The sequence below is a fragment of the Aspergillus terreus genome, genomic scaffold, assembly GCF_000149615.1.
Source record: "Aspergillus terreus NIH2624 scaffold_3 genomic scaffold, whole genome shotgun sequence".
Classification (NCBI taxonomy): Eukaryota; Fungi; Ascomycota; class Eurotiomycetes; order Eurotiales; family Aspergillaceae; genus Aspergillus; species Aspergillus terreus.
In genome coordinates, this window is record NT_165926.1 from 2,237,575 (window position 1) to 2,250,285 (window position 12,711).

Below are 12,711 nucleotides of genomic sequence, written 5' to 3' on the forward strand. Positions count from 1 at the left end.
ATCAGTCCGTCGGCGTAGCGAGAATCGCCCCGCGAGGCTGAATATTGGCGCCTCATTCTCTCCAGGTTGCCATCCTGCGGCGTCGCCTGGAATCTGCTTTTGTCTATCAAAACTGACTTCAAATTCGAGGACAGCATACTTGAGCTCTGTAGAGGCCGGTACGTGGATGTATTTCGCTGACTGAAGGCAAGCTTATTGAGCCCAGACTGTCACTTGAAGGATTTAGTCGGTCAACAATTCAAAACCGCCAAGATGTCCAACCTGGGTACCCTCTACCAGCAATCCATGCTGAAACACCCGTATGGTTACGCATTGTACGAGCCAGAGTCGTCACGCCTCCTCCAGCCCGGCTTCTGCGGCTACCTCACAGAGCTGGGGCAGTGGACGCCGCTGGTGGGCGTAGACAATCTGCCAATCAACCTCGGCGACGCATCATCTCTCACGAAGAATGGTCTCACATTCTTTGGACAATTCCACCGCGCGCCGTCTGACAAACGCGCCTGGGGCCCGAAGCTGTGCGGACAAGTCAAGCAACAAAAGATCGACCTGGAAGCGGGCGCGTCCCTCCTTCCGGCCGGCATCCCAGCAGACATCGGCGCTTTGTACCGGTACAGCAGCACCGGTGGGTTCGGGGCAGTCCTCATGACGCAGAGCCCGGTCGTCAAAGAGTTCGTGTACGGTGCGACGGCGTTCCGCCTGTGGTGCAAGGAGAACTCGGCCGCGATCCTCCAGAAATGGCCGGATGTCCGTGAGCGCGGGCTTATCATCGTGACGTCTACCTATACAACGCCTTTTGCAATGATGAATGCCTGGGTGGATAAAGAGAAGGAATTCTCCGTGGGGTTTAGGGCCGGCGTGGTGGAGATCGGGGAAGTCGGGCCCTCGACCACTTGGTATACGTCCAACAGTGAGGGCGGGTGGGTTTCTGCGGCGGCCAGCGGGCCTGATGAGAGGAAGGTTGTCTTCTTTGGCGGGCTTTATTTCAAGTATCGCCGACTGGCGGCTATACTGCCCCAGTCGCATGCTTTCAGTGCGGCTCCTGTCGAAAAGGCCAAGTTCCGCGACGTCGATGACCAGGGGAGGGAGTTCCGGATTGCTGATCAGGACGGCGATGATTTGTATGAGGTGATGGTTACATCGGAGGAATGTGGTGAGATTGCAGAGCTGCCTGGAGAAGCTGCAGAGGATGATGAGGATTTTTAACGTGTAGTTAGGTATGCCTGTTAGATTATACGCTACGCAGCCTGAAATGATATAGATATTTGCATTTGACATGAACGACTTTCCGATGAAATCAACTGTTGAGAGTGCTCATAATCCCGGTTATGGGATCATTCGGCCCTTTTGATCGGGGATTGGAAGATTTCAACGCATCGTCATGGTGAAACCAGACAGTTAATGGCAGCTGTGATGCTCTTCACTCTGCGGCTTATATTGTGACCAGGCTAGTAGCGAAGCACAGATAACTGCGCGCCGTATATTGCTGCCACTGAGCCCTTCACGAGCGATACTCCAGACCAGACTCAGGATCGAAATGGCCAGAAAGACCGGCTGCGCTTGGTGCAAGACTGCTGTCGTGGAGCCCGCAAGGAAGAGCTCGAGGACAGACTATCAACAGTTAAATGATTGTCGACATTCACGAGCTGGAGGCACATACCGGTAGCCAGCAACATGAACAGGACAACAATGCTGATCCTTCGGGGATTATCTCGAAGAGTGCACGATAGGAGCGGCCACTGACTGGCTCCGTAGTCGAAGGGTCCTCGCTAGGAGGTGGACACTTGTGGCATGACATTTTGGGCTGATGGTAATGAGGCACGTTATAACCACCCAGAACGAGGATTTTCAACAGGAATCCCAAGGTGCAACGGTCTGGAATAAGATGATTCTAGCCGGGGATGGTGGATTTGTTTACATTCCTTGACCCTTGCTTCCGTGAACAGGAGCGACATGCCGTTTCGTTTGTGTGCTACAAGACCAATTGTCCGACTATACAGTGCGAAGGTGAGCTCCTCGCATCTCGCATCTTCTCTGTCCAATAGAGCAGCAGATAAAAGGAACATGTATTAGAACGGAGAGTGTCTCTATTATAGTGCGACCATAGTAGTAGTAAGCTTTTCAGCACAGTATATGCTACACCCCAGAGGACTTATCCCTAAAGAACGGCAATATATATCTCTTCTTGCCCCCAACCCCCCCGGGTACCACTGGAAATGACTTCTTCCCATATACAACAGCAATGACCAGAAGAATTGGCAACGAGACCACCCAAAAGACCCAGTCAAACCGACTTCCAGGCAAGAACGTCTCATTCATAGAGAGTATAGCGGCGACCGTCGACAGAGGGATGAACAGGGTGGTCAAAACAGTGATCCTGGCCAAGCTTTTGGCGACTCGATTTGACGATTGAGCCTCTTCAACGGTCACAAACTGGAGGTAGGACTCCAGCAACATGTTCGTCATATTCAAGACCGTAGTACAGCTGTCGTGCACCGCAGTCCATCCGTCCCGTTCCCATGACGGGATTGCGGCGGTTCCACTGATAACATCCGGACTCAACCCCAGTGCGGTCATATTATCCTCGATTTCCTTCAGAAGGACATTCAGGCGAAACTTAACATTGACAATGAACCCGAAAAGTTCGTGCTGCCAGGTGGAAAGTGAACCGTCCATGAAACTTCGCAGGTAATCGCACCGATTGATTGCTTGGGAGTAGGAGAAGCGACTCTGTAGCCCCAGTAGATTTAGGTATCGACGGCGAAGGAACGCGAGAAATATCGATATGACGAGTTGTCTGGCTATGGAGGCGGATTGTTTGGGGTCGTTTGTCACGTCATGTGTACGCAAATTGGATAGAGATAGTATGTCTTCAAACATTGACACATAAGAAGGGCTGGGTGTGGCCCAAGTGGATGTATGGACGTTGGGGTATAATTCGTGGATATCGGGATATAGAGACCCCATTCCAGAGGATTCTGTGTCCGACGATTGAGGTTTGATCCTGACAATCTTGGACGTTTTGGTTGATTTGATAGTGTCGGCCAGTGGTGGGTCGACAAGTAGAACAGCTGCGACAGCGGGTTAGACAAAGGAGAGACAAGTGTGCTAGACCATGACCTTACCATCCCATGACCCATCGTCCCTTGCACCCGTGGCCCAAAATGACAGGGCGTGATAACTTTTGGGGTCGTCTACCAACGGACTCTTCGGATCGTACATGTAAAGGTACCGGTTGACATTCGAGTTCCACGCATATATATTATGATGTTCCGCGGGTTTCTCACAAAGAGAAATATGGTGAGATGTAGGGTATCTGATGATGAACCGGTCGTTACAGAAACGCGTAAATGGACTTCGATAGTTGAAGGTCGGTGTCGCTGGGTCGTACCAGTGAGCGGCGAAGAAGCTCGGGGGAACAGATAGATGACAACCGATCACTTCGATGAAATTCCGGGGTAGATCTTCCAGAACGAACAGTCGGCGTTTTGGAGTTCCTTGTTGCGGTAAATGGTCTGGCGTGAGGTAGCTTTGCAATTCTGTCGAGTCTTGAAAGATATGTGTTTCTGAGCACTCGCTTGCTGAATACTCCAGAACCGCAGCTCTACCCTGTTCTCGCTGTACTGGAGACTGATCTTGGAGGTTTGCAACGAATTGTGGAAAAGCTGACCGTAGTTGACGACTCAGTAGGGAGACATACTCTCCTTTGCAGTCGCTCATGCATTGTGATTTTGTCTCCCCGAGACGGTAGTGTGGTGGTGATGACATTGTACGTTGGCTTTACTTGAGTAGTTCATCCTGGAACAGGACCCAGGGGGGTGTCATAGTACGATATATGTCGTCGAAGGCCGCGCAACCCTTCACTGCTTTCGCCTCAGCCTTGTCCCAGGAATCATGTTCGGACGTAAGCTACCCCAACACAACATCATTTCCGCCACTACTCTCTGTTGAAGACTTTGTTCCGAGGCACGTACTTACGAAAGAACGGGAATGATCTGCGAATGGCGGGGAACGATGTTCAGGTACCTGGTCGTCAACGCATTTAGAGTTGAGCTTGCCAACAAATTGGAGGCGCGCATATTACGTCTCCTGTCAGGCAGCTGTCTGTTGGCCGCCATCTCGGTGGCGAAGCAGAACAAGCACGGAGCCAAGCACAAATCCAGAAAGGTGGCCGGTTAAAGCATGAATCACGCCAACTCCATGCGGAGAGGTTCCCGATGCAATCCCAAGATAACGGATGTCATCCTCCATCGGTGTCGGCATTGACTGGAATAGGGTACATTTCCCGGTCAGACCCTGCAACGGGCAGTGCCCAAGCCATACGTAGTATGTCTGACCCTGAGCCTGCTATCGCACGCGGCTGACGCCAACATTCATTTCTGATGTGGCCAACGAATTGCCACTCAGGGGTCGACGGCAGCTTAGGGGTGGCCACTGTCGAACACGATTCCATATCTTCTTCGCAGGTGGAGAGCATGCAGACCACGGTGAGAGGCAGATTCAAGCTAATGAATAGATAGGAGGCTGCAGGTCAACAAATGGTCTCGATGCATTACGAAGCACAATCACATAGTCAGATTTATGCATCTCGGACAATTATATTGCCGAGAATTATGCAGCTTTCGTGGGACTCATCATCTTGATGATAAACACGTTCTACAGGGGAAATGAGCACAGAGGAAACATCGTGCTTGTCCCCTTCCGAGAGGAAAAGGCTTCGGGACCGCCGCGCACAGCAAAACCTGCGGGACAAGAAACTACGCTATACCACCCAGCTGGAGGACCGAGTGGCCTACTGTGAACAACACCACGGCGATGAAGGAACTCAGCGCCTGTTGCAGCTGATTAAGGGACTGCGGAGTCAGAATGATGCACTCCTCAAGTGGAGAGAGAGATTGCTCTCTTTCGTCAATTCTTCGCCTGTAGATGCACCGGGGATATCCGCTGGGCACACAGCTGCTGGCCAAAGGACTCATCTAGCATCAGACCAATGCCGGATTCCTAACACATCCATGTCTGATGCGTTTTGTGTGCTCCCTGATCGTCTGCCGAACTTGGATCAGCCAGCCACAACATGTCCATCCGTGACCCCGGAGCCTCTTCTACCCAGCGTACACGACGTTTGGAAACGACTACCCTCGCATGAAGATGACTTTTCCGATGCCACCACCGTCTCTTGCCCGTGGTTGCTACACTTGGAACAGATCATCCCGTGCCCCGACATCCCATCTTCGCCCCTGGACATCCTCTATGGCTCTAAGACGAACGCCCTCGCAGACCTCATCAACAAAGCAACCCGCAGACGTCCACTCCGCGACCCCGAGCGTCTTGCGCTCGGCTGGCTGGTCTATCTCCTCACCCGATGGCTCATAGCGCCGAGTCCCACCACATACGATAATCTTCCAGCGTTTTTACGTCCCACAACGGAGCAGCTGGAGATCGTACATCCGATAGCGCTAGATTTCCCTCCGTGGCCAGGGTTCCGGGCAAATTTAGTTCGCCAATGGGATTCGCACCGGGGCTTCCGCGACGACCTCTTCGGAATGCTTGCGTGTTGCTCCAAGGTGCGATGGCCCTGGGGCGAGCCTGTTTTGGAGCGGGATGAAGGAAATGAGCTCCGCATGAAGCCGGACTTTTACAAGACGTTCACGAGTGAAGCGGGCTGGGGGTTGACGCCCGAGTTCATCGCGCGGTATCCGCAGCTCTTGGTTGGGGTAGATGTACATTCTGTCATCCATGAGGTTGCCTGACGCGGTCGATGTTTCCCGGGTCATCTTGGGATATGAGTAGAATTTATCTTCTATGATCTAGTATCTATGATCTATACAATTATGTTGACATTATCGCCTTGCGGTACTTCCTTCCGTGTTGCACCATGTCTCAGTTCTAAACCGCAACAACAGAAAAGTAGCTCACAGACCGCACCGGGTTACAGCTTCACCGGCCATTTTTCGCGAATCACCTTGCCATACCGCGTAAAAAACAACGGGATAGGCACAAACGCCAGCGCCAGAAAGCCGAGCAGTGAATTCCCCCACCCCAGACCAAGGGCATCGAACATAGCCGGACCAGCAAGCGGGAGAAGGGCTCCCACCAGCGATCGCGTGGCTGTCAGCGTCGCATTTGCGGACGCCGCGTGCGCAGAATAGCAATCGATCACATACGCCTGGACAGGCAGATAGACGCCCATCATGCCAATGCCGAACGGCATCATCCCGATAATGGGCACAATCCAGTGCACGTGCTTGTCAGCAGTCCAGCCGTACCAGAAGAAGCTGATCGGGAGGATGCACGAGAAGAAGATCATCAACGGGAGGCGCATCTCCGGCTCGTATTTGCCTTTGCGCTTCGTCAGTTTCACCACGATCCGGTCGTTGGTGGCGGCCACGAGTCCTAGGCCGAATAGGAAACCGATGCCAATGCCTAGATAGGCAAGCCCGGAGAGTCCTGTCGAGAAACCGTACTGTGTCTTGAATACGGTGGGTATGGTGGTGAAGAAGAGATAGAGAAGGCCGTATACAAGCGCCTGAACTCAGGTAGTTAGCGAAAGCAAGGGACACACTCGTTCAAGCAACTCTTACAATATACAGCGAAAGAAGCAGGACAATGGGCGACTTCACGAACAGCAAGACCGGCCTTTTCAGCCCTTGGATCAGAATCTGACTGGTCGACGCGACCTCACTGCCATCGTAGGCACTCCGTAAATCGCTCCTCCCGAGCTCCTTTGCCAGCTTTGCTGTTTTCCGCCGAATAAGCACCGGTGCATACGTCTCCTGGTTGAGAAGCTCTATCCCAAATGCCATGGTTCCACTCGCAATGAGGAGCACCCAGAAGACCCATCTCCAACCGACTTCTTCGCCCAAGAAGCCACCCGCAATAGGTCCGACCACAGGGCCCATCAACGGGCCCATGGCCCAGATAGACGTTGCCATTCCGCGTTTCTCGATTGGCATGAGGTCTGCAATGACCCCGGCTCCCAGGGTTATACAGCCGGATCCTCCGATACCCGCGAAGAACCGACAGATGATGAGCGTTTCGATGTTCTGCGCAAGGGCACATCCAATCTGCCAAACAACCAAGAACCAGTTTGCAGCGCCGAGCACAATTCGGCGGCCGTATATCTCGCTCAACGGGGCGAGGAAGAGGGGTCCGAACTAGACACAGATTGTATTGGTAAGCTTGGTGAACGACGCTTGAGTTCAGGCACTTACGGAATATCCCAAAATATAGATGCTAACTGTGAAAGACAGGATCGTCTCGTTCGTTTCGTTCAGGTCACCAGCCACATAACTCACTGCTGGGGAGAACATGCTCGATGCGAGAGGCGATATAAAGGTGAACGCGCTAATCAGCCCTATAAGTCCCCATTTACGACCAGTCGTAAAGTTCTGCGGGTTGTTCGGGTCATCCTGTCCCTCCCATCCTACCACGCCGCGATCTAGGTCGGTTTCGGGGAAGCGCCGCTGGACCAGGCTTGATGGTGCGGCACTTGCGTGCGTGGGATTCTTCTCTAGATCCGGCTCTGCGGTCCTCTGTTGGTTTTCGTCGGCGGTGGATGACGAGCTGGAGATGGATTTCTCGCGTTCAGGAGTAGCCATGATGGGAAGCGAGGATCTATCTTGAGCGCCGACGAAAATTTGGCTTTGCAAGGGGCGGAATCATAGACGGAATGAGACGATATTGGATAGATTGGAACGATCGGCGCATTTAAGTAAGAGAAGGCAGCTATGGAAACATGGTATCGGAGTTAAGAATTGGGAAGTATGGGTAGTAATGACCACTTATGAAGGAATACACCATTGAGATTGGGTCTAGGTATGCTTGCATGTCTGTTTTACTGCTTAGAAATGCCCTTTATGCATCAACTTCGTGGATACTGCAATGAACGCGTGGCCGTGATCTGAGTCCTGGAAGTTTATACTCCGATACTCTGCATAGTCAATTCTCTGAATGCGAGACTGTGGAACCAGTGTTGATTCAATTCTCCACATTCATAACGTGTCTACCAATTATGTAGCGGATAAGCCACGATGTTGAAGGCACTGAATCAGCGTCCCACAGACGAACGCAATGTCCATAAGAGCATTATCCCAGATTATCCTGCATAAGTGTATTCTGGCCCAATGATTGTTCACATCTATTCACAGTCTTGAATTTGAATCTAACATTCCTGAAGCTTCCACAGGGTTTATATCCTATGAATAAGAAGCTAACGGTTTATTGTTTCATCACTCCACCCATAGTCGACCCAGTCCCTGGAAATGTTCGGCTAAGATACCGATTGATCTGTCATATTATGACTATGGTTGATTGACGTTTTGTATTTGGCTGTACCCGATGTAGCCGGTTATCCCGAACCCTTCCACGTCGAGAACCCAAAGTACAGCTAACAGACATTGCTGCTGTCACTGGCTGCGTCCTCTCCTCTCTACTTTCTCTTATCACATAGTAGTTATTCGGGTAAGGGTTTTTTATTGGAACATATCCGATGCCCATAGCCGCTTCGACGTAACGTGGGACTCCCCACTCCGAGGGTGGAACATCCGATCTATATCATCTGGCCAACACCAAACGTATATCAGAAGAAATGAAGCAACTGAAAGACAACTATCTATAGGCTCAGATTTATTTCAAAATATTCACAACATCATGGGCTCTACTATTGACATCCCACTCCAGCCGTTACCCGTCCCGAGGACAGAAACCGTTGCATCAGGCCTTTCGCTTATCCCACCTCTTTCGCGGCGAGGATCTGGTCCTGGGATGATTGTACTAGTACCTGACGGCACTCCACATGCAATCAATATTGACAAGGGGGCGCCTTCGCCTGCATTGAAATGGGCGGAGGAAAGCTACACTGTCATCGAAATACGGGAATCTGCGCTTGACGAGGGAGATCCTCTAGTCCGTGCAATTGAAGAGCTCAGTAAGTATGAGAAGTGCACGCCAAAAGATGCCGTTGGGCTTGTGGGTTAGTACACCTTGTGTTGTTGCCGCTCTGGACCACGCGGTGCTGATATCTACCGCAGCCTATAGCCCGAAGTTATGGGCCAAAGCTGCATCGTCCAAGGCAATTGGACAGATTACAGCTGCGTCTATATATGCGGCAGTGTCCGAAATTGAATCCATAGCATCCACATCTGTCCCGATCGTTCAGCATCTCGCAGGTGTAGCGCCTCACAAGCTGCAACGCACGTCGGAGCTCTTCCAATACGCCTACGAGGACATGAAGACCCCTAACTTCGCCATACCGAATTCAACCGAATTCCACTATGGAACTGAAGCTGTCTCCCACACCCGAAACTTGACATTTTTGAAGAAACACATGGACGGTCCGTATTTCGATCTGGAGGCCATCTGGGATGAACACACGTATTTCGAATTCGACAATCGGTCTGTCGAGCACACGATGAGCACTATGGTGCAGGAGCCTTATGTGAACCACATTCCGACTGTTAGTATTTTCTTTTCTATCCACGTCATTCAGCATCCACCACTCACTCACTTTTATAGATCACGGGCGGAATAGGACGCGACCGGCTCACAGACTTCTACCGACACCACTTCATCTTTAACAACCCCAAAGACACAAAGATGGAGCTCATCAGCCGGACCGTCGGTATCGACCGCGTCGTTGACGAATTCATCATGACCTTTACCCATGACTCGGAGGTTGACTGGATGTGAGTGTCTACAAATCTCAACCAGCTGGCCGTGTGCTCATTTGTACAGCCTTCCCAAGGTTCCACCGACCGGTCGCAAACTCGAGATTCCGCTTACGGCGGTGGTGAATGTCCGAGGCGACCGGCTATATCACGAGCATATTTCATGGGACCAGGCGACCGTCTTGGTGCAGCTGGGCTTCTTGCCTGAATATCTCCCATATCCGTATCCCTTGCCTGATGGTCGGATTCCTGCGCCGGGGAAGAGATTTGAGGTTTTAGCTCCTACTGTTGGTGTGGATACTGTGAATAAGATGCGGGATAAGAATTCTGTGCCTTCGAATCAGTTGTTTGAGGGGGGTGTTCGGGAAGTATAGGTTTTGTCTGGGGTGGGTGGTGTCTAGATGTGGAATATATACTTCCAAATAGCCACATATTGCAGAAGTCATTATGCATCTCTACAAAGAGACGTTAACGAACATTATGTGACGTTCCTAGTTTGTTTACAGTTGATGGTTAGTAACATTGGATGATGGGCCATCACTGTCTTAGGTAGTTACTCCAGCTGGGTACATGGAAAAAGAGAGGCAGTGTGTAAGACCAGTCCATCCATACACACAGAGACAATACCTATAATATCCACATGTTATTGCACAAGGAAAGTACTAGGGTAATAGATAATACGACTAAAGTAATTGCATGCCTTCATCCACGGCTCGCCCATTCCCGATTAATCCCCCTATAGTCATGGATAGTATATCCCTCAAACATCTCCCTCCTCCATGTTGGTTTCCGCCAGCTCCTAACCCCCAAGTCCGAGAGAAGCATATCTGCATACGGAATTGCATCATAGACAAATTCCGGGTACCACTCCGAAAACCCGCAAGGATAGCGATGCTTGCCATATCGACTCATAAGGGCCGTTTGTCTGTAAACATCTGCCGCGTCAATCCGGAGCTTACCGTTCAAGTACGCATACACCCACAGCGCCTGGGTCTCGGCAATAATCACATTGCTAGTACTGTGAACCATCTTCATGTAGGCGAGCGAATAGTCGCCTAGCGTGGTGAGGCTGGGCGGCGCAATGCCTCTGTATAGACGGAAGGGGGTCACATTCTGCTTGTAGGGGATCCTGGAGGGCGGATTGCGAAGGTATGGGAATCGACCGAGGATTTCCTTATCCGCTTCGGAGTCTAGTTGCTCCCAGAATGCGTTCTCTTTTGTGTCGGAATAGCTGCTGGGAATGCCGAGTTGAGCATCCAGGCCGTCGGGTTTGTATTCCAGTGTCGAGCCTAGCTTCCAGCCTGTGATGGCAACCAAAGCGTCTGTCTGGATGCTGGTACCATCGGAGAAAGTGACTAATCCTGGAGCTGACAAGTGATCGATGTCCTTTATGGTGATCTTGACCTGGCCAGACCGGAGATAGTCGTGGATGTCGGACGGGTAGTTGAGGATACCCACTCTGGCTGACCAGAACAGACTGTGCAAAAGTTAGCAGTGAACGCAAACAACCATAACTTGATACTATACCTCTCACGTGGCTCTAGGTGCTCCAGACATTCCTCCTTCCGATACCCATTGGCATCAATGATATCCATGCGCATGCTCTCCCAGAACCTGTGGACAAACCATCTTCCGATGCGTGTTTGATGCAGCAGCTTGCGGATCCAGGAGAACCCATCAAAACCGCCCCATACGCACGGACTAAACCACGTGAAGTAGCGCATCGTTGCAAGGAGCTCGAGCTTCGTGATAGCGCCTGCAAATGGCACCCAAGGCGAAGCCATCCAGACACCGCCGCCGCCAGACTCGCGGATGATCCAGTCTACCTTTTTACCATTGGACGCCATCAGATGAACAACATCATATCCGGTTTTGGATGCGCCCACGACAGTCACTGACTTGACGGCCGGATTCTGTGCTATTCTAGCACCTTCAGACCGTAGCTGGGTGTGGTCGATGATGGGCCGGTTGAAATCCTCTTTACCGTCGATGTTGACGGGATTTGGGGTGGAGGATAACCCACTGCTGACGATGAGCTTGTAGCAGGTATACCGGAGTGGGCCAGAGCCCTTTCCTCCAGTTGTGCTTTCGGCGTACAGTCTCCATCCACTGTCGAGTTTCTCTGCTTGCAGGATGCGCGTGTTGAAATGCATCCGCCGACGCAAATCAAAGTGATCGGCAAAGTCGTTCAGATACCGGTGGAGCGTGTATCCAGAGATATGGCCATCTTCTTTGACGCCGTACTTCTCACCCATAGGAAAGTCACTGAACTCATACGTACCCCCAAGATTGTTAGTCTTGAGGCCTTCGTAGCAGTTTTCTTCCGCCCAGACGCCGCCTAAAGTTGGTCGCTGCGGATGTTAGAGCCGTACAATGAGGGCGAATGCATTGCGGCAATACTAACCTTTTCTATAAGTAGCAAGCTGGTGCCTGGTGACAGTTCAAGATACGTCTTTGCTGCGGCGAGACCCCCAATGCCGGCCCCAACCACAATCACCTCGGCATGTTCTGTGTGCACCATGATTCAGTCAACTTGGGAGATGGTTACGAAGCATAAGAAAATTCTGGTTGGAGGCGTCCGGATAATGTACCCATTCACACTGTCCTGCAACAAGCTTCCCCATCCCTTCTAGCGGCCAATTCGAGATACACGGCACAAGGAGTCCCTCGCAAAGTACCCACTGAAAGATAACACGCTCAGATATCAGACTTACGTGGGGAGAGTGGGGAACAACGGCAAAGAATGATAGCACCATTTTTCAAGGGTCCAGTATGGGGTATTCTCGTCCAGCATCCGTGTTGTATCGGAATTGTACCCTGGTCTTCTCGGTTACGGGGTATCTGAACCCCGCAACACCGGAGAAGTGCCCGACAGTGGGTTTGCTCTCATACTTCAGTTTGCACGTTGGGAGCAATATACTACTGTATGACGACTATACAAGAGCTCAACTGTCCTGATAATGATCACAGATGGAGAAACAAAAAGTCCCAATGCTCGTAACAGGCGTCATCGCTGTACCGTTGTGGGATGTGGAAAGGCCTTCACCCG

At 51.5% G+C, this 12,711-nt stretch overlaps 5 protein-coding genes across 5 annotated transcripts; 2 read left to right on the top strand and 3 right to left on the bottom strand.

Annotated features, from left to right (window-relative positions):
- Window positions 1-252: 252 nt before the first annotated feature.
- ATEG_02692 (uncharacterized protein) lies at window positions 253-1,203 on the top strand (the record flags this gene model as incomplete). The annotated part of the gene is made up of 1 exon (XM_001211870.1): window positions 253-1,203. One exon carries the CDS (start codon window positions 253-255, stop codon window positions 1,201-1,203), a length of 951 nt encoding a protein of 316 aa, XP_001211870.1.
- A 930-nt stretch (window positions 1,204-2,133) lies between these two features.
- Window positions 2,134-3,765, bottom strand: ATEG_02693 (uncharacterized protein; the record flags this gene model as incomplete). Its single annotated transcript, XM_001211871.1, has 2 exons — window positions 2,134-3,068; window positions 3,123-3,765. The coding sequence occupies 2 exons, from the start codon at window positions 3,763-3,765 to the stop codon at window positions 2,134-2,136; spliced, it is 1,578 nt and encodes a 525-aa protein (XP_001211871.1).
- A 2,161-nt stretch (window positions 3,766-5,926) lies between these two features.
- On the bottom strand, window positions 5,927-7,595 carry ATEG_02694 (MFS transporter; the record flags this gene model as incomplete). The annotated part of the gene is made up of 3 exons (XM_001211872.1): window positions 5,927-6,523; window positions 6,579-7,151; window positions 7,209-7,595. 3 exons carry the CDS (start codon window positions 7,593-7,595, stop codon window positions 5,927-5,929), a joined length of 1,557 nt encoding a protein of 518 aa, XP_001211872.1.
- Window positions 7,596-8,646: 1,051 nt separating this feature from the next.
- ATEG_02695 (uncharacterized protein) lies at window positions 8,647-9,684 on the top strand (the record flags this gene model as incomplete). Its single annotated transcript, XM_001211873.1, has 3 exons — window positions 8,647-8,927; window positions 9,034-9,451; window positions 9,511-9,684. The coding sequence occupies 3 exons, from the start codon at window positions 8,647-8,649 to the stop codon at window positions 9,682-9,684; spliced, it is 873 nt and encodes a 290-aa protein (XP_001211873.1).
- A 680-nt stretch (window positions 9,685-10,364) lies between these two features.
- On the bottom strand, window positions 10,365-12,183 carry ATEG_02696 (uncharacterized protein; the record flags this gene model as incomplete). The annotated part of the gene is made up of 3 exons (XM_001211874.1): window positions 10,365-11,139; window positions 11,289-12,013; window positions 12,067-12,183. 3 exons carry the CDS (start codon window positions 12,181-12,183, stop codon window positions 10,365-10,367), a joined length of 1,617 nt encoding a protein of 538 aa, XP_001211874.1.
- Between the last annotated feature and the right edge of the window lie 528 nt (window positions 12,184-12,711).